This window comes from Pygoscelis adeliae, unplaced genomic scaffold, assembly GCF_000699105.1.
Source record: "Pygoscelis adeliae isolate BGI_AS28 unplaced genomic scaffold, ASM69910v1 Scaffold718, whole genome shotgun sequence".
NCBI classification, from domain to species: Eukaryota; Metazoa; Chordata; class Aves; order Sphenisciformes; family Spheniscidae; genus Pygoscelis; species Pygoscelis adeliae.
In genome coordinates this window covers 265,361-287,190 of record NW_008825299.1, presented here as the reverse complement: position 1 = coordinate 287,190, position 21,830 = coordinate 265,361, and the positions used below count along the sequence as shown (strand labels likewise).

At 42.4% G+C, this 21,830-nt stretch overlaps 1 protein-coding gene across 1 annotated transcript in view; it reads left to right on the top strand.

The window, feature by feature from the left end:
- The first annotated feature begins 417 nt into the window (after window positions 1–417).
- The window catches only part of MYO1D (myosin ID), a 163,684-nt gene continuing 142,271 nt past the window's right edge, over window positions 418–21,830 (top strand). The window contains exon 1 of the mRNA XM_009329974.1: window positions 418–470. Within this exon, the coding sequence (XP_009328249.1) occupies window positions 418–470 (53 nt within the window). The remainder of the gene's footprint in view (window positions 471–21,830) is intronic.

Here is a 21,830-nt window from a genome sequence, read left to right as displayed (position 1 = left end):
TGTGAGGTGACCGAGCTCCATAGTGGAGCAAACCCAGCCCAAAACGGGAATTTTCTGTGAAATGGGGATACCTGGGAGAGCCAAGGGAGTATGAGGGTGCCCAGGGTGCAGGCAGGGAGCACTGAGCCCTGCTCTTGGGTCCGTGGGGGCTTTCTGTCACCCCTTTGGAAAACCTCCCTCTTCTCCCGCTCATCAGACCTCATCTGCTTCAGCCTCCACCTCATGCGCCTCCCCCCTAACAGGTATCTCGCCTATGCTGATGTGCGTGCAAAGTTGAGATGGAAAAAAACCGGCAATAAAAGTCCCTCAAGTCCAAGGTTGCTCCAGCCCTATAGGAGCATTACAGCTGTTCACCAGTGCAGACTTGCTGCGTTAACGTTTCATGATCTTTATGGTTTTATTTCCCTTCTAGACGTGATGGGCTTCGGGAAGATCTGCATTTTCATCCCTGCTTCCTCTGTGAAGCACAAGTAAATCCTGAGCAGCACTGATAGAGAGGACAGCCGCTGGGGACCCTAAGTCTGCAGCTGTCTTTCACTTTCCGTTATAAAAGATTCATGTGGGCTCTTCCTGATAAACTCTTGTGCCCCTGCTTGTGCAAGGATTTGATAATTACGAAAGGGAAGTCTTTGGGATAAAAATGTGACTTATTGGCAGCCCCCCCCCGTGTTGCTCAGGCTTTAAAGACCGTTCCTCTCCTGCTGCTTGCATTCTGGAGAAGATGGTTGAAATCAATAACTTGTCAGGCCCGTGCAGTTGTTGGATGCACCTGAGAGTGGATCTGGCAATAGCCAAGGGAAGAGGGGTGGGCTAAGCTTCCTCAGCTGGCATAAAACTACTGAGGAAGGAGAAAATTAAGCTCTTTCAGGCAATTGTGATTCTCCTCTGGATGAAATCTGTAGATTTGAGGTCTGGCTGCATCAGCCGCTGAGTGCTTGGGAATCTTTGTGCTACACAACTGGCTGCCGGGGTGTACCCGTCTTCTGTGGTGCTGCAAGGTCAGGGCTCAGATCCTGGCAGTGTGAGTTATAATAACAACCAGCATATTTTATATCATTTTTTATTTTATACTTTGGATTTCTGTTTGGGTAAGGAGGGCATTTGTGTTTAAGTACTATGAAAAACATAATGTGAACTGTTGAGCTTTGAACATGAGGAAATGTCAGGTTTAAATAAATTTTGCAGTGCCTCTAAAAGCTTAAATTCATTTCTCGTTTGTGCACGCCATGACACTCTAATTGTATTACAAAGGGCTTACAAACAAAGTCATTGTAATTAGCAGGAAACTTGTATGTAACTGTTTGTTCTTGGGGTTTTTATTCTTTGGTTAATGTGTACTGGAAATCTAAATGAAGTATTGGAAACGGATTGTTAAATAACTTAAAAATCAGTGTAGCATGTTGGTTGTGTTTAGGTATCAAATTAATTCATCGAGAGGTGGCTTGCAGTGGTAGACTTTGCTAATTTTACATGAAAGACAATGAGTAGAACAAGCTAGCAATTCTGGATCCTTACAATAGATGTGTAGTTTGATTTTTCTTTCTGTCCTGTTGTGTGCTGATCGTGCCTAAGGATGTTGTCTGGACGTCCCTGCTGTATCTAATACATCATCAGGTGTCCCTTTAACTCCAATACCTTGGTCACTGGTACTCAAAACCAGGCTTTTCCTTGTGACACCAATTCAAACTCCGGTTTCTTCTGCGCGAGAACGCGTGCGTTACTTTGGCCGTAATCTGCAGTTTGCAGGCAGAGTTCTGCCTGCACTTCAAGGTTGTCTGGTGTCTGTGCTGTGGGCAGAATAATCTTTTGTTAAAAAAAATTAATACTGTTAATTTTCTAACCTTGGTGCTATCATTCCCTGACTTTAGGCTTGTTGGCACTGGGACATTTGGGACAGCTAATCTGAATTTACCAAAAGTGTGGCTGTTCAGTAAAATTGTTAAAGCCCTGATTGACACTGCTGGTAGGGCTGTGGCCCTGGCCCGCTGACCCAGCTTCGCTGCTGGTGTTACTACAATTCTCAAGCGACATTTGCTTCTCTTATTTTTACTGCTTTGGAGATGGTAATTAACACTTGCTACTGATACATTTTAAATTGTGTCAGACCCAAAATTCTGACCTGTTCGAGGGTTGATTATGTCATGTTGTGTTTTGTCACGTTGCGTAGATGGCATGAGTCGCCTTTGTGCTCGTCATGCGCTGAACAGAATGGAGAAATTGTTGCTTTCTGTCATTAACTTCAAGTGGCGAGTTTGTTTGGTTTACACTTGGATGGGCTCCACCCTATTCCATAAATCCAGCTTTCTGCCAGAGCTATTTTTGTTCGGGGTCACTGGCTGACCCAAGATGGGTTGTGCTGGATTTAGTTCCCAAGTGAGCCCAGATGTGGGTGGAACTGAAATCATACCAGTTTCGGTGCATGCAAGGTTATTTCCCCAAGGATGTCTCTAGTGGGAAAAAGAGAAATGGTGCAGTTGCACTTTTTATTACTTTAATATTTGAATTTAGTGGTGTTGACATGGCCTGGATTAGTGTGGCTGATTTGTTTGTTGATATAAGTACCCGCCTGGGTAGGTGGATGGATGCAATGAGAATTTACTACCTCATTTCTCATTCCCTATGCTTCATGCCCATTGTTTGTAGGTTCGTGTAGTGATTCAGCAAGGATATCATAGTGTTAGTAGTTTTTCATGGCCATTTCTTACAACTACTTAATAAACTGGCCATTTCATGTGGACAGACAAGCAGTCACTGCATGTTATGCATTAATTGTAAATAAAAGTCATCCGGTCCTTGAATTCCTTAGTTCTGAGTGGGCTCGTACCAGTGTCTGGTTGTGATTCTTAGTCATCAGAATAATTAAAAAAAAAAAAAGGCAGGAGTATTGGAACAGTTAGTGTGGACTCAGTAGCTAGCTTTGTTTCTTTATAGGAAACCTCCAAAGCTTTAGTAGATGGTTGTTCCTTGAGTGCTCATAAGTATGAATTATTATAAACAGCCGTATTTGAGCAGTTTGCACTTCAGCAGATAGTCAGGCATTGCCTTTGATCAGTTCCCTGTTGACCTTTGTGGGCAGGTTGATTACTGCAGTAGCGGTTGGCATTTCAATTCCTATCAGAGGACATAAGATTAATTGAAAGACTCCTTAAAACAGGGAATCTTTTTAATGTCAAACAGCTCTCAGGTCCTCTCGCTGGCATTCAAGGGCTAGTATTTAGCTGTACTCCAAGTGTTACCTGCTGTAATCTAAGGGAGAACGTCCTGCTCTGGACTTGTTAAAGCACTTTCATTTCCATGGGTGGTTTTGACTTAACATGACTGTGACTATTCCACAGCAGGTGGAGCAAGATGGTGCTTGCGGAAAGGGAGCAGCGGTCTCGCAGGACTCGCTAACGTTTTGCAGAAATTGTGGCGCAGGTGAAGCTTGGGATGTGAACTTTTGAGTAAGAGAAACACAAAACTGTACATCACCTCATTTTTCATCACGCCATAATGAAAGTTTCAAGTGATAAAAGTTATCATTTTTAATTCACTTCCTTGTAAGGAAGAGGGCAATAAGGTTATTTTTCACAGGTATGAACTATTCTGTTTTATGTATGATTCCTTGTATTATCCTGCAAAGACCACTCATTGTACTATCCTGTACAACTAGCATTTATCTTGATAAACAAATCAAAACTCAGAGCTCTAAAAATGGTATCTAATGGCGTGCAAAGAGGTAGCTTGATTTCTTGAATTATCTGTTCTGCAAGTCTTAGTGATAACTTCAGGAATAACTTCAGACTAGCTTCTCCTTACAAGGTCTCTAATGCTTTGCAGGAGAGTAAGATGTGATCCCCACCGTGCCCGGCAGTGAGATGAGGTGGGGGCCCCACTGTGGGTACACCCAACGCCTCTGAATTGCAGCCGAGGGCTGTAAGTGGAAAGCCGCATTGAAATGCAGGAAGAAAGTAGACAATTATGTACTGCAGCAGCAGGGTAGCGTTCGGGGTAGTCCCATATGAGCTGTGTGCTCAAGGTCTTTCTGTTCTCACATCTAATTCGTGAGCAGGTGCTGCTTGACTCATCTTTACCTGATATCTAGCGAGTTGGTCATTTTTCATAAGCATTGTGCAAATCCCCTCCTGGGAACATAATAGATTTTTGTCGTGGTTATTAAAGAATTCAAGGATGCATGAAAGGAAGACTCTGAAAGCACATGGTAAGGTGTAGTGATTGTAAAATGAATTTTGGGTTGGTTTTCTCTTTTTTTTAACTTGTTCCAGCATGAAACCCGATGTGGAAGGCTGTACTTGCTGCTCAGGTAGTTCCTGGTCATCCCAGCCTGCCTGAGCCTGAGGATGTGGTGCAAAGAACTACAGTTTAATAGTCCTTGTAGTTGTCTCCCTGCACACGTTGTGTTTTTTGACCCCTTAAAGCAACACTTAATAAAAACACAGCTCTGCATTTATTTAAAAATAGGCAAAAGTGTTTTTGCTACTGTTTCTCAACTCTGTCTTACCAGGCAAACCCCAGCATTTTCAAAGCTATCCTAAATTAAGGCAACAGTCCTAAATTTGTATTTATTGCAGATACTTTTGAAAGGCAGATAATATTTGTTATGATTAATAATATTTTTGGTATCAAGAATCTGTAAAGAAAATCTGGTTCTCCTCTGAGAATTTTCTGTCAGTGTTTGCTGCTGAGGCAAGTGTTTGCTGTGCAGGCAAGGGTGAGGCGTAGGCTGTTGTCCTATAAAAAGGTTGTAGCAAACTGAAACAGGGAATTGGGCTTCAAATGCTGAAGCGGGTATCCTGAAAGGGTTTTGTTGAGACAGTTGTGTGCAGACTATACGTTTCGGGCCTCTTTCAAAAAAAAAGACATCTTTTTCTTCCAGATGGTGTAGTGGGTTGAGTCTGTAGTATCTGTCAGTCTTAAAAAACGATCTGTTTTGTGTTTTGAACGACTCTGGTGTGAATAGCTGTTAGCCTCTTGGGTTTGCAGCACTCTCCTGTGGAGGCAGTTTTGGATACAAGAAGCTGAAGATGATGCTGAAAATGTATAGACTTCGAAATTGCCTGAGTGACCTGAAAAGAAGCTACGATGCAGTTGTTAGCAGCCCCTTTCAGTAGGTGATATTAAAGGGCGGTTTTTTGTGTAAATACACAGATGTTCCCTCATCTTTGCAGTTCTGAAAGGCCGAACTCATGTTCTGCAATTTAGTGTCCTCTAGATCTGGAGACTGGGTTATTTTCCTTCTGTCTGTCCTCAACAGGTCTGGCAAAACCATGCACAAGTTCTGGAGTTGACCGAACACTTTAATGTGTTCCCGACTTCAGAGAATCGGAGTACCCACACATACATTAGGAACAATTCTTTCTCGGCAGGGATGTGGGTCATTGATAGCATTTGATTCTTTACCTGTACAGCACCCTTTCTGCTGTTCTGTTCACTTGATCTTACTTAAAGTGTTGAAGCGAAGGGGTGCTGTCTATATTCTATTGATGTTTTTATACTGGCTTTCTTATCTTTCGAGCACCATCTTAAACATTCATATTTTTGGTTGAAGTTGTGGTGGGAGAGGTTTGGCTTCACACTCGGCAGTAAAGTAGCTTTAATCCTGGCAGAGGAAATATGTGAATGCTTGGTTTCATTCGTGCTTTTGGTAATGAAATATTCATGCTTAATGAACAAGCTTTTCATGCCTTTAAGCCACTTTAATTTCCTCATTTTAGATAGATATGAATACTTGAATTGTTCGTGTGGTGTTGAATTAAAAAGCTGCTGGGAAGAGTCTATTTTCTTCCAGAGAGGGGTGCCTGCCACCGCAGGTGCTGCAGGATGCTCCTCACTGCTGCTCGGATGGTCAGCAGTTAAGTCTCGTCAGCTCTTCTTGGCTTCTTCAGAATTGCTCAGCTTGCAGAGAGCTGTCTTGTGTCAGAATTCGGAATGAATGGAATGAAAATTCCCCTTAGTCCATCAAAATTTGACTTACGAGCTTGGACAGGGTCCAGCTTGATCTTTGTAGATGGAAAAGGCCATCGATCTCACTTAAAAAGCAAATCCTAACTACACAAGTAGCAAAAGGGAGTATCAAGGCCAGATTTCTGATTTCTGCAGGGACTTACCGTTCAGCTTATGGAAACCGATAGCTGCTACAGGTGGGCTCTGTGTTTCCTGACAGCGTTCATATGAACGAAGCGCTGAATGAGATGATGTCCCGCATGGAATTTGTTTTGCCTCCATATGTGCTGAATTTATATAGTTTCACTGAATCTTCTTTTGCACGTCTGTCCTCCCCTGACTTATGAATACCTTCTTTTCTCAGAGTGAAATTTTACAGTAGTCTTTTTATAGCAGTGTGGGTGAGGTAGTGTTTAATAATTTTAACATATGGGTGTTGAATAATATACGAGGTCAGATTTATGAATGAGATTAGTCTTTCATGGTACCTTACAGTTTTAAATTCTTACGCTGGTAATGGTATGCACCAGACCTGCTGGTCCTGGCTTGCCAGCTGACACCGAGCTGCGTTCATGGTACTTGTCAGAGCACAGATACAAAATTTAATTGTAGGTAGGTAGCTAGCAGCAAGCTGGGGAGGGACATTGATGTCACATGGCATCAGGTGTGAAGAAAAAGTCCTACTGAATCAGTCTTGTAACCAGAACTATTGTGAATTAGCTCAATAGGAGACATTCCTTATTGCATCTTTTTTTAATAATTTTTTTTTTCTGCTGTTTACACAAAGGATATCTACAAAAAGTCAGCTGCTAATTTAGGAATTCCTCAGCAGCCTTTTTGCTTTTATCCTTGCCTCTTCTCTGCAATTATTTTGTAGAGTCTGATGAAGTAATGTATGGGTCCTGAAGATCCTCAGAGTGGGCAGTCCATCTGTTTGTGATACTGTAAAGAATCCTGTTCTTGTTTTTGACTACCACGTGTTTGAGATGGCTTGTATAACCTGCACCATCCTAACTGAAGTTATCATCACCTTCTGAATTTCACTAGCTAAAGATTGGCTTTAAGATCTGCCAAATCCTTATAGTAAATATTAGCTAATATTTCCAATGAGTCTCGTGGTCTCCTTTAGTCGAGAGTCCTAGATTCAAAAATCTACCTCTTTAGAGGGTTTTACTGATCTACCGCTCCACCAACCCTTGCATTCCTTTCGGGCTGAGCAAGCTTTTACACTACCTGAACATCTCACCTTTAGTCATACTTACTCGAATTCCTTTTATAGATGCAGATCTCACTAGATATTTGGCTGTTACATCATCGCTCTTCTTTCTCAGTCCCTGGGTCATGATTTCATCTTTTTATGGAATGAAGAAATTCTGAGAGAGGGGAGAAGAAAGCAGATGTCTGAACACGGGTTTGCCTGTTGCTTATAAGTGTTAAGTAAGGGAGCTGTGTGTCCCTTTGTAGTAAATGCTCATTTCCAGTTCTCAGAGGCAGAAATACAATTTCTAGAAGAAGATTTCTGTTCCTTTCAGGGCTTTTTGGTTAGATCCAATGAGATCTCAGCTCACACTACTGCTATCACGTACTGATGTTTGTCTCTGTTGAAGAGACCAGGAGGGGTAGTAAGTTTTCATTGTGGTGCTTTCAAATGCTAAGAGAACAGGTTGGATATGAGACTGTTCTGTCTTTGGGAGTGGAAAAGGGGTGTTAGATAGATTTAACGTGTTGAAAAGACTTTTTTTCTTCAAATCTAAACCATTAAACTGTTCCCCAGATAACCTCTATCTTTCGCTAGGAATGAGGTTTTTCTCGTTCCTGGGATTTGTTTCAGCTAGCGTTCTTCTCACCTGGCCTGCGCGGGGCCCAGCTGCTGCAAGCTGACACAGGACAACGGACAGGTTCTGTTTGTGAGTAGTGGTTTAGATAGACAACAGATAACACACTGCCAGAGCCCAGCAATGAGAAGCTGAGGTAGGAGGAGGGGAGTATCATGTAAAGACCTTTTAAATAAAACAGTTGTTAGTGATAAGCTGGAGGACCCACCCTGTCATCATAGATGGTCTTGCGGTGCTCTACTTCTCGGGCTCATCAGTAGAAGTGTGACTAGTGCTGGGGCATAACAAGTCTGTTCTTGCTTTAACTCTTGGTGGTGATGGTACTTTCTATTCTGCCCCCCCCCAATTTCAAAGTATTTATCTGTGCAAACTTTGAATTTTCTCCCTGAACAGTGTTGGAATATTTGTGACTATCACTACTACTGTGTTCTGCCCTACCTATCTGCTGAAGCATTTTGCAGCACACGTTTCATGGTTGCTGTGATGTTGCTAGCCATCCCTTCTTGATTTAGAAGTTGGCAGCAGCCTGCCCTGTTGCTGCCATTTGCCAGCTTTGGCCTGCCAGCCTTGATACGTGAAACTTCAGAGACCAGTTAGCGTGTGACTGTTGGACTGGTCTGATCCAGAGCGTTCTTTCCAGAGAAATGTACCGTTGAGTGAAAATACGGCATTAAACCAGTTACGTGGTCCCTAGACAGCCACTTACCTGCCATGCTGTCATTTCTCATCCTTGGATGTTTCTTGCTGTACTCTGGGGTGTCAGTTGTTGACTCTCACTGTCCCTCTGAGGAGCGTTGTCCCACCAGACCCTTCCTTTCTCCTCTTGCTGACTTCCTGGCTGTATTTTTATAACTGCAGTATCCCCTTGGTCATCCTTGGTGACTTCTCTCCTCTTGCCTTCAGTACCTTCTTCATACGGATGGACACCTCTGCCCAACTTTCCCCCTTGCTGAAGTGGTTGTTCACGTGCCTTCAGCTCTCCCAGTGGCGGAGATGTCTTCTCTGATCTTGGTGGGATCTTTTCAGCCTTGCCCAGTGAGTCAGTTGGAGTTCTCTTGGGCTAGAGCAAGTGAGCTCTTCTGGACAGCGATTCACTTGTTCTGCCTCCACCATCTGACTCGGGCCTTTCTAGGCCTTTGCATTCGAAGTCAAATCTTGTCGTTTCCTCTATAGTATATCAGACTCAAGTCTGAGCTATACACAGAGCTAAATCTCTTGCCTAGAGTCACCTTCGCACTGGTTACTGTGCTCACTTCTTGCCTTATGCCTTGGCAAACCCCCCTTTCCCACATACCTTTGTTCAAAGGGTATCTACAGGGATTGTTTTTGCTTTCTGTTTTATCTGCTTTACCTATCTCTTTGCCTCTTTCCTGTTTGACCTCAGAAACACAGCTTATCTCCTTCCAATGTTTATCAGTTTCTCTGACAGCACTGATCTGTTAACATGTTTGTCTGAGAACTTTCTGACAAGCATTCGTGAACTTTTCCCTCAGTTGCTCCTTTTGGCATGGAAGAAACGCCATATAAATGTCAACAAAGACACTGCCTCCTCCTTAAATGTCTAATTTATGAAGCCTACACAAACTTTGTCATGGTAGGAGGTTTGGTATGCTCTAACTGCTGATTATCGTGTTGATCTGTTCAAGTAGTTTCCTGGTTCCATACTAGATCCATGCCTGGGGGAGTTCATGTGCTCTTGGGTTTGGACAGAGCCTGGCCCAACACTATCCTATCTGAGGTTGTTCAGATAGAGAATAATTTGCTTATAGTATCATGATCTGTTCACATTTAAGGTTGATGTAACTTAATTTAGGAAGCCTGGAGGCTCGCTGCATCTTCCTGGGAAATAAAAATTGGAGAAGATTTGTGGCAATATGTGGGATATGATGGGCTGCAAGAGGTGGAGGTTTAGTTTAGGGTAGTGTGTCTAACTCCATCTCCAAACATAATGTTTTAAGTTTGTATTTTTGTGCTCGCCCCTGTACACATACAATCTTGCATGCTTTATTTAGATCAAGCCAACTTAAGCAGTGTTTCACTGGAACTTCTGACGACCTGTGAATAAGTCTTCTTATTATGGCGATCCTGGTGAAAAGGTTTTCAGTCTTGTTCTGGTGTAGAGCAGGTGTACATTGCTGCCCCTCAAATGAATTATACTTTGGGGCACCAGCTGAAACTTTCTGAAAAGGTTCCCTTTTAATATCTGGCTTCCATTATAAGCATCAGACTGGTCAGTGCCTTCCTCATTGTACTGGGCTTTATTTATGGTGCACAGGACGAACTCGCAGTAGGGAAACTAAAGCGGGCTCGAGCAATTTACTACATCGTTCTGTCCAGGAAGCAAAACAGCCAAGGGTAATGAGAACCCCTATTTTAACAGCTTGCTGGATGGCAGCAAAGGCTGTCTCACGATGAATAGTGAAGAAAAACAAACTAAACCAAAAAATTCTCTGCTCCCACTGTATGAACAGCACGGCTTTCTTTCAGGAGAGCTGCTCTTCTATGGTATATTGAGGTGGTAAAATCTGGCGTGTCGGCCTGCAAAAACTCCGGTGGTTGTAAAAGCCTTTACATCACGGTTATCAAGAGCACAATGAAGCCTTCATGTGGCTAGACATCTTTCAGATGTTTACAGTAAAACTTTTGCTTTTATTCATGTTGCTAAACTTCAGCTAAATAGGTTATTTTGTTTACAAGAATGAATGATAATGTAAGTTTCACCTTCAAAGGAAAAATCCAGCTACTGTTGTTTGAAGGCCTCTCTTCCCATGTACTGTTTATAAAGCAACTGGATATCGAGTTTATAAACTTCCGAGGCTAGAAGTAGTGCCTTCCACTTCTTCTTAATACCAGCTTATTTGGCGTTTTGTTCCTTCTTGATCCTGGGTGTAAAGACCAGGGGAACGAATGAAAGAAGACTCAAAGAGCTGTAAGTACAATTTAGGCCTCCAGAAAAATCCCAGAATACCAGACCCTGAGCACCGTGAGTCTTTAAGTGAACTTGCTTAGAAAAATTGTTGCCCCTGCATACTGTGGAGAATATACTCTCTTTTGTTTGCTTCTCAAAATATCGGAAAGACGCCGTGCTGCTTTTCCTTTTGCTTGCAGGGACATAAGTACCCCAGTATTCTTTTAGAGCTGGATGTAAACAGCTCCTTGGAACAGTAGCTCTTAAACTTTGTTGAAAAGTGCTTAGCAATGACAAAAAAATGTTATTTCCGAAAGGATTTCTGTAGCACTGAGGGGTTTTTTTTGCAAATGAAAGTCCAAATTTACCACAAAAATGTCCCTGTAACCTTTTATAATTCAAAACATATTACTTGCTTTTCAAAAGCACAGGCAAATTACCAGGGAGACTTTCTAAAATAAGACCAAGGGTTAGATGTATAACTTTGTGGACAATGCTTCTTGATATAGTGTTTCCTTTTTTGAGTTTCGTCTGTGTCACAGTAAGAAAGTAACCTTGCGTCGTGTGGTTTGTGTACTGACCTCTTCTAGGTGAAGAGAACACTAAGGACGTTTGTGTATGCCTGCAGGCATCGGTACATAAAAGCGAGGATATTCATTTCCCTTTTCTTCCTACTAAATGTAGCATTTATGTCTCTAGCAAAACAAACAATAGAAATCTTGTCTTTGTTCTTAACTTGTTTTTTGGGCCGTAATGCATCCTGGCTTTCAAGGATGCAGACATTCCTAAGTTAGACATCTCCAGTCTCTGGCAGCTAATTCTCCGAATCTTTATTCGTTAACTGAACTTAAACCCCTTTGAGGAAAAGCCAATAAAAAGTAGATACGTGTAAACCAGTTTAAGCCTGGTACAAAACTATACAAGCTGGGCTTGATAGGAAACCGAAGGCAAGTTGAACAATTTTGAAATCACTGGGGATATTTTGCTTAATTTTTCCGATCAGTTGATAGAAAACATGTTTTCCATTAAGGGCTTACATTTTTGGAGACTTAAAGGGGGGCTGCGTGCTGTCAAAATGAGTCCTGTTTTTAACCAAAACATTTTGGCTGCCTTCCTTCTTTTTAGGTACTGTCACTCCATTCCTGTGGGTAGTGGAGGGGTGGCCGGTGCCAGTCAGTCACCCCGATGGGTGTTGTGGGGTTTGGATGCTGAGTGCTCCTGCCCTGAGAAGCAGAGGAGTGCTAGACTTCCAGCTGGTGGGTAGAAGTACGAAAGCCAGGAAAGCGTGATGGTGGACACTCATCTTTTAAAAGATGCTATGTGTATCATCCCCCATCGTACAGGAAACAAGTAGCAATGTAAATCTCAACGTTTTTATTTACTTAAAGAATGCCTGATTATTTTTTTTCCTGCTTTTCTGTTGGGTTTCTGGATCTTTGATCCTCTCATCGAGGAGCCAAGGTGGCACCTGCTGCTCGCTGTACAAAGGAACAATTGAAGCAGCTGGCTTAGAGCAGATAGATCTTCACCGTTTCCATGACTCCTCTGAGGTGATGACGTTGTTTTGGAGCTTTGGTGACACACCATAGGCCATGATTAACTTTAGAGGCCAGTCCAGATTTGTTGCTACTGAATTTGGGGAGAAAACTCTTTAGTTGATCTTGGTCTCCTCCCGGGAGTTTTTTTCCATAAAAAACTGATTCGTAACTGGCAATTCAGTTGCTTTGCTAAGAGGCTGTTTACTAAAGTTAGTGAGTAGACCTGTACAGATAGACACATCAGAGTAATTTCACTAGTTTGTACAATAAAACAAGCTTGGGAGCAGTAAAAACGTATTGTGTAGCAAACGTTGTAGTTGACTCAGGGAAGCTGTTGAATTGGGTCGTAATCTTTTAAAATGTTAAACTCCGTCTGATATGGTATTTTAACCTTCTGCCTTTCCTGTTTTGTCCTTGTATCTAGAAAAATTCAACAGAAGTTAAATACAGTAAACTTAGCTAATTTTGAAGACATTTTGTAGCGCCTTGACTAAATTAAAGGAAAAAATTGCTAGGGTTACATTTACTAATGTACAGTATTAAAGCAAAATAAATTGCAGGATGGAACAAATTAACAGGTTCTTACAGAAAGACTGGTTTGGTCAGTAGATCTGGTTTATGTTGTAGTAGGGATGTGGGAAGACTTTGGAGACTCAAACATTTAAGTAGTCAGGATCAGTATTGTGGGTTATTTTTGTCAAGACACTTCTGCTGCCTTTTTGAAGGCTCTTCAATACATCGGTTGTATGTCAGAAATATTGTTCTAATAGTAATTCCCACACCACTTTCACATGCTTTGTGCAGTGCCAAAGTATTTTTCACCTTAAGTGCCAAATTCTTGATGAGCATGGTAAGCCCCATAACCCATCTGGGAAAGCTTTCAGGGGGAAAAAAAACCCCCAACCCTCTAACCTTTCATATGTAGATGTATTGGCTTGTCTTAGCCCAAAACAGTTTAAGATAAATGAGCAGCCTCTGTTTATCTTAATGAGGCATTTGATGTAGAAGCTGATAGCACTAATGGCCAGATCCCAAGTAATTTGCTGTGTAACAGCACGTAGGAAAATTGCACAATTGTGCCCACCCATCTGGCCATCACTGGGTGTCCACATGGAGAGTGGGAGCCTTTGATACTCTCTCATTTTACCATTCTCTGAGTAATAGAGTGCAATGGATATTTTGCAAACTAAAAATTCCTGTCACTGAAGACAGCAATTCCTTTGTAGGTTCGACCTGGGTTTTGGTACTCTTTGTACACTCCAGTGCTGTGAGTGCCAAATAGTCCCCTTTTTTTTAATGTGGGGAGGAGATAACATGACAAAACATCCTATTCCATATCATGTACTTATCTATCAGTAAGGACACTCACTGTGTGTAAGGGGTAAGTGAGCAGCACTGACAAACTCAACCGTTCACAGATTTTGTTTTCTGCTTTCTGACATTTAAGCCTTTGGGATATGCTGTGATTGCTTTCAAACTTTTCTTTACAGTGATGAAAGCTAAAAATCTCTCTTAATGAGAGTGAAGACGGTTGTATTAATTTTTCTCTAGGAGGATGTATTTAAAAAAAAAAAAACAATAGTTATCACGAGACCCATGAAATAAATCACAGGTGCCAGTGGTGAATATTATTTCTCAGTCTGTAATCTTGCCTTGTGTTTACCTCCCTGCCCAGTGCTGCTGTCACTGCCACCAACCCCTTGGGTTGTCCAGTATTAACTTGGATTAACTTGTCCTGCCATAGAGTTTTCGCACCAAGGATTTTGCCTTTGAAATTACATTTTCACTCAGAGTGGATTAGTCTTCAGTCTCACAGAAATTTGGAGTGAACACAGAGAAGGTATCGGCAACAGAAGGATTTTGTGGAGCAGGTGATGTCAGAGTTCACTTTCACAGGAGCTTTAGGGATGTGATGTCCTGGCCCTTAGGTGCTTTCCGGTGCTGATGCCTGGGAACTGATTTGGCTGGAAAAAGGATCCATTGTTTTTCTGTTCATGACCCTCAAGAGCCTTCCAGGGTGGGAACCAGTTGCACAAGGTGATGCTGGGGGTCCTGGGACTGCTGCTTACTGGGGGTGACAGACCTCCTTCCTCCCTTACCCCTTCCTCAGCACTTGATTTCCACCGTCTGCTCACTGACTCTCCCGGCTCCAGCCTGTCCCATCAGAGAGCTCATAGAGGGTGTCAGCTGAAATGCTCTTTTCTGAGCGTATTTGTGTTAAATTTTTCTTTCTGGCACAGTTACCTTACATGTCAGTCTTCAGAAATATTCTTAAGGGCCTTGCTGTTTAGCCAGCACTTGACCCTCTGGAAGCACAGAAGCATCGCTCTTGTTACCCTGGGGTAAGTCTGTGCTTTGCTGTTACATTCTGTAATTATGCACACTATTAATCATTCTCTGGTGCTTCTGGATCCCACTGCAGTGTTTGTCACTCTTTTGCTTTTGGATTTCACATTTGCAGAGTGTAACTAGCCATTCTCCATGTGGCTTGGATTTTTCTTGCTAGATTTGCCTTGAATTACATCATAGAGAAGTTGTTGAAATAGTAATAATAAATCACCTTCCCATTAAGTAGATAGCATCTACTTGTCTCGGTTTGTCTTGCTTTCTTACCAAGTGTATTTTGGGATCTCATGAAAACTTATTTATTAGATCATACTTGTGAAGATAGTATATGAGATTGTTCCCCTTATTCCAAATATAACCATCCTGTGATCTTATTCGACATTTGCTTTAAAATTGTCCAGCTGGCAATTCCCTGACAAATCTGGCCAACACCAGTATTAGCATGAAGGTGGCTTTTTTTTGTTATGGACTTAGTTCCTTCTTTTCTATCTACAGATATGACTGTGCTCGGAGAGCAGTTTGGGATTTCCTCCAAAGATGACGCATATTTGCCAGATCCACGTATAGCAAAAATAGGGCATGCCATTACAATGTGTGTTATTTAGGCTACTTAATATTTTGTCCAATAGTCACTGGACTGGTAGCCTTTATCTGCAAGCTTGCTTTTTCATCCCCCATTTGTCCACCTAAAGACAAACAAAAACCCCAGGTGAAGTTGGAGTGTGTCTCCATTAATGTTTTTGCTGCTACCCTGCCCTCCCAACTGCCTTGATTTTATAACTGGGAGTGGAAATTGCCCAAGGTCATCTTTCAGGAAGCAATAACGTGTTATTCCTGCCATTGACTCTACGTCGTGGCTGGTTTCTGTAGGCCTCAGGCTCCTGCTTGCAGCAGCCTGTGGGAGCGCTGGTGGTGATTTAGTGTGAGCCACACCAGTCCCAGTTTTTAATTTCCTAGATAGTCCCTGGGTAATCTCCATTTCAATGATAGTTTCGCTGTTGCAAAACTACAGCAGCAGCAAGGACCTGGTTTTGTATTGGTGAACTGCTGCGTAGTTGCATTTTTCAGCGGCTGTGCAGATCTCAGAGCTGACGGGATGGGGCATGAGAGAACTGGGGGGAAAACACTTTTGATCTGGAAACTGTGCTGTGCAGATTCCCCAGAGAGCAAGCAACTGGTCTGATCAGGTACAGAAAACAGTACCCCAGCTACTAGCATTGTGATCTCTTCTCAGAGCATCATCTGCTGAAACATCCAAAAGGAAGGTAGAAGTTCCTAGTGCCTTATCCAAAGCAAGACCTTCCTGCTGGAAAATTCATCACCAATAGCAGCGTCTGCAGTTGGGTCTTGTGTGGCAGTTCTCAAATACCGGTGTGATGAACTTGAACACACAACTGGAATAGAAGACATTAAAAAGATTTGTAGTATCAGGTTTTTTGTTTGCTCAAGACAATATTTCCCATTCTTATTCTTTTCCATTTCCCAGCATTTTGTTGCTAACATCTTTGTCTTCTGGCCTGTCTTGTCCTTTATAAGCAGTTTGTTTGGAGCCAGGAGCAGTCGTCTTTGCTGTGTGTGTATCAGGCAGGTGTTTAAAGAAGAATTGGCTTTGGAATTAATGAGAAGGTTAAATGGGAGGCAATTGTCTCCACTTACGGATTAAATGAGTGAAGCTAATCACTAGGGCCTAAATAAAAGTGTGAGCTATGTATTTCCAGGATGAAATTAGCCTTGTTAGGATGCTTCTTCTGGGGTTCCATAATTTACAGAATTACTTCCCAATATTTACAGACGTTACTTCCTAAAAGGAGATTGTTATCAATGCTTTAGTGCTCCCTCGGGGCTTCAACAACAGGGTGACCCGTAGGAAACCTAAACGGGTTCATTGTTCTCAATTTAAATTACTTCTGTCAAAATGGGAATAACTCTTCGGATAGGGAAATGTTTTTAGCAGGACCCTGTCTGCTCAGTGGTGGTCCAGCTTCACTGGATTCAGGTTGGTTGTGTCACTGGGAGGGATGGTGCTTTTCAGCCCTGTGATTACTAGATATACTCCACCCTTGAAAGCTCCCACTCCTTTTGCTGCTCTTCCCTTCGTGGCTGGCACAGACTAACGTTACGCCAGAGCGTCGGCATGGCCTGCGGTTGCATAATGTACTGCAGTGGGCTAACCAGCTTTAGCAAAACAGTCATCTTGGACAGATGTTGCAGTGAAGCAATGATTAATCGGGGAAAAATTTTAACAACCTTAAATGGCAGTAAATTTATTTTGGCAGGTGGAGATTGAGAAAGTCATTGCTGCCATGTAGTGGAGTGTTACTCTGTAGAGTTAGAATCACGTTTTATCTGCCATAACATTTTCTCATGCTGTCTCCTGTCTCAAACTTTTGCCGGAGCGAGAGCTTCAGTACTGAAATCTCCTTTTTATAGATATCTTTCTAACATGTTTGCCATCCATGTGAGAATGTGGAATGATATTCTGTCAGACCCTCACTAAACATCGGAAGTACCATTGCTTCTTTGTTCAGAGAATGCAATGCACATACTTACGGATAAGGAATAAAGTATCCTTCTGAATTGACATGGTGACAGCTATAGCTTTATTCTAAAGTTTGTCTTTTCAAGGCATATGAACTGGCATTGCAGACAACTCTGAATATCTGCTGTGGGACTGTGCGGGATAAAGTGATGTGTCAGGCTGCCAGACTGAATTTTTTTAATATTCTTGTAATAATCTTTCTGAAAGTGAAAAAGTAACTGGGTTTATCAGAGAGATTTCTTTAGTAGTGTTCTGGATTAAGATTAAGCTTTCCAGATTTAGTGGGAGAGTAATACACATTTAAAAGATCCTTGAGAAGCGAGTGATAAGGGAAAATTCATTACTGTGAAGTTTCTAGCAACATTTGAGACATGAATTAGTTTTGATTGAAAAGCTCCGACTTCTCAGCAGCTCTACTGTTGTATTTTATTTTGAACAGGAATTTAGTTTTGACTTCAGGAGTAGGTTGCTGGCATTTCTCTTTTTTAATCTGTCCTTGTTGGCCAACAAGAGTTATTGTTAGTGCATCTATAAATTTCATGGAAGTTTGTTTATTTTACTGAGGCTCTGTTCAGGGCAGAAAGCGCTTACCTGAACCTAGGTTTTATATGCTCGAGAAAACTTTCATCCTCTCTCTCTCAGATTGTAATGATTGGGTAGGAGGACTAAAAATGACTGTTGGATGTTTATATAACACTGTTATTGCCCGAGATGCAAGATGTATGCAACCTGCAGTCACAGTGGCAGCACTGTTTTTGGTTATGGCGTTGTCCCGTGTTCTTAATTCTTTAACCAGCAGAAGTGGTGACGTGTATGCTGTTTTCTTACCGATGCTGTACTGAAAGTAAACATAGTCAGTGGACAGGGAACAGCTGCTGAAGACCGTGTGTTAGAGTAAGTGTTTTCCTTGTAAAAAAAAAATAAAATAATAGCATATATTTCATACAGTCAATCTTTCTGCAAACAGACAAGTTGTTAGTCTGGCAGGATGTAATTCCATTTTCCTTAGTAGTTTGGTTTCCTTTTGGCTTGTGTGTGCTTAAGCTCCTCACTCATCTTGTGCCGAGTTGATGTTGACTCTAAGGTACTTTTTTGAGTAATTCAAGGGAAGGATATTTGTGAAAGGATTGTGATTTGCTTTTTATCTATAATAAATGCAGGTTATCAAGAGAACTTAAAACTACTAAACGTGTAGGCCCATCTGTACATAATTTTCGAAGTCACATTTTACGGTCGCACATGATAGTTGTAGTTCCTAGTGCAAAGAACCAGCTGGCAGATGCTTTTACTTGGTTTTTTTAATAAGGTATTAAGCCATATCATACGTCTGAAATAGCTGAGAGATTGGTATGGTATTGGTAAAGAGTTTGTTTACTGAAAATCTGAAAGCGACTCTAATTTAAGGCATGTTGATTTCTTCAGAAAGCTTTTGTTAGTTTGGACAGAGGCCATATTATGTAAGATATAATTATCTGGCATAAAAGTAGTGATTTTAACAAGGAAACAGTTTAAAGCTTGCTGTGGTCTCTGTTGTGGCAGCAACATTCAAAGTGTCCGTGCATAGAGGAATAAGACACAGGTGAGGTATGTTTATAAAGGCACGCTTTCCTTATTTACTATATCACAATAGCTGTGTCTCACTTCCCTCCAGTTACCTTGCTGATCAGTGACTATTCTGAGTGCCAGCAGTCAGGAAAATGAGAAGACAGTCAGAAAAGCCTTCTGTTTTCATGTTATCCAAAGCGCTTTGAGGCTGCAGCGTGCAACTCCCGTGTGTCTCGTTCTTTCCAAGAGGTGCCACACAGTCAGCGTGGACTCCGCTGAGCAGTGGTGCAGCCCAAGAGGAGAATTTCGTATGGCTTCACCCAGGATGAGATGTGGTCAAGCCTGCCATCAAGGATGTGTTCAGAGGATCAAGACGTGAGGTCTAGTACTGCTGGCTTAGTAGCCATAGCTGAGGTGCCTTTAAATCCTTTTCCCTGATATTGAAAATAATTGTTAAGAACCTCCTTAAATTCCCTTTGACCAGCTACTTAATTTTCCTTGTTTTTTGTCTTTGCCCTAAATGGAGACAAGGCAGTCTGGAATAATGTGCGTGGAATCGACAGGGCATTTTTTGTTGCATACAGTTTTCCTTTGAGATGACCTTTAAGCCTTATGTGAGTTGCATTTCCATTTAGGGAATCCTTAAATTATTTGATATTGGCGGGGGGGAGGCTTAGATAGAATCAGCATTTTGAATGTTTGTTTGCTGAAAGTAAATTGCCGCCTTCTGTGTCCCCCAAAACTTCACACAGAAAATGCTATAAACTGGTCTGCTTTCAGAGAGGGGACAGCAGAGACAGCAGCAGAAGCAGCTCTTGGGTGAGAGGGCCCGTGAGGCTGAGTGGGGATGTACCGAGCACAGCGACAAGTGACTGCTAAGGGCTAGTCCCCTGCTCGTGTCCTGCTGAGCTGCAGCAGGAGGGAAGAGAAAAGGTCTGGTGCTGAAAATGTTCCGTGTTCCCTGAAGTACGCTGGAGACACAGGATTTCTCAAGATCCTGGACACATTTTAAGTTTCGGAGAAACTGTGCCTTAGTGCCGCACCAGGGAAGGTTCTGGAGATCAGCTCCTCATTGGGTCATTCTTGACCCCTTCCTTGCACATTCAAATTCTGGGAAACCAAAGTTTGATGAGAACTAGATTGTATCAGGAGCAGCTGAGGCTTTTGCCTGTGCTTGTCAGTGCATCTTGGAGTTTCACATTAGTGTCTAATCCTGTTTTGGAAACTTACTTCCTTTTCCGCCTCTTAAGTCATTTTATGATTTGTACGAACTGCGCAGATGTTGTTTCACCACTGCGTTGAATATAAACTTTGGTCTCCTCTGAGCTCTCCAGCGTTCATGTCCATATCGGTGAACAGGGATTGAAGGTGGTCCTGGGGCTCAGTTGCTGCTCTCTTTGCAGCTGTGGGTGTCTGCGTAAGAGGCAGCTCATCTCACCCAACCCCTCCTGCTCTGTCTGTGCGCCTTCTCTCCCTGGCCCAGGAGAGCGTGGCAGGAGCAATCATGGAGAATGCTCTGGCACTAAGATCCCTCTGTCCCAAGAAGTAAGAACAGTCCGGCATTCTCGTTTGTTACCTGTGTGAAAGTTTCACCGAGCTTCTCAGCCCTAAGACAAAGTAGGGAATGTTATCAGCGGTGGAGGAATTAACTTGCTAAAAGTGTTTTTCCTGTTTAAAGCTTTTATGGTACTCTGTCTGCGAGGTGACATTAACTGTCATCTTGGGAAAAGTCAGATTAGTATTATATGGTCAAAATACTTGTCATGTATTTACTATGGGTTTATCAGGCACTAAAGGAATGAACCAAGTCAATGAGTTGCTGACAGACCAGCTGCACAAGCCTTGGACAAGCTGGCTGAGGGGTTGATTTTCAAAGTTATGTTCCTTTTAGTGAAGGTTCCAGCCTGGCACAGACTTATTTTGCTATGGAGGAAGGTACAGGTCTTCCTGCTGGAGGGTTTTGTGGTCCACAGGTCACTGGAACTAGTTTACAGCTATTTTTATTGTATTTGTTTCCTTCGGATCTATACACGATGCTTGTTCTTTTAATGTCCTACCTTTTATTATGATTATAGATTGTGAGTGCCAGCTGTGAAGGAGGCAATGCCTGTAATTGGAGTTCTGCCTGGGAGTGCCTGGCAGCATGTGTCCTTCTATAATGGCAGACTTTTTTATTTGAAACAGACTTTTGTTTGGATGCCTCACTGAATAATCTGTCAATAGCTGAAATAATACCTTGATCCTAGAGTAAGTGGTGCTGCCAGAAATCCTGCTTGCTTGTCTGGCTAGTTCCGTGGTCACAGTTAATAAACTGTCTTTGCTCACGCTGCAGCTCATTTTGCTCCTGAATTGCCCTTTCTGCTATAGATCTGCGTGTGCTGGCCGAATTGGGTTAGTTACCGATTAATGTATACAAACAACTGCTTGCTCTGCTGTTCTGAGCCCAAGTCTGACTACGCTTGGGGTTATCTCATTCCACCAATGCTCCTTGTGAACCTGTGAACTTCCTGGGGGGATTTAATGATGGGAACGCCGATGCAGACCACCTACCTGACTTCTGGCTGACCATGGCTAAAAATCCATGCCTAGCTGGACTTCTCTTTTCGTTGCTTGCAGTTGTGGTGTGAAGACAGCTGTGTCTAACAATTTTCCCTCTTTTTTTTTTTTTTTAAATTAAGGTTGGGTACAATGTGAGGGTGAGAGAGGAAAAGGAAAGGGCCATAGACAAATTCCAGGGTTCATGAAGCGGCAATAAAGGTGCTATTATAAATGAGCAATGGCTTGTAAAGGGTTGCAATCTGCTAATGTAGGTTACTGGGTTGATACCATTGATTTAATAGAATCATAGAATAGTTTGGGTTGGAAGGGACCTCTAAAGGTCATCTAGTTCAGCCCCCCTGCCGTGGGCAGGGACATCTTCAACTATCTCGGGTTGCTCAGAGCCCCGTCCAACCTGACCTGGAATGTTTCCAGGGTTGGGGCATCCACCACCGCTCTGGGCAACCTGGGCCAGTGCTTCACCACCCTCAGTGTAAAAAATTTCTTCCTTATGTCTAGTCTAAATCTCCCCTCTTTTAGTTTAAAGCCATTCCCCCTTGGCCTGTCGCAACAGGCCCTGCTAAAAAGTCTGTCGCCATCTTTTTTATAAGCCCCCTTTAAGTACTGGAAGGCTGCAA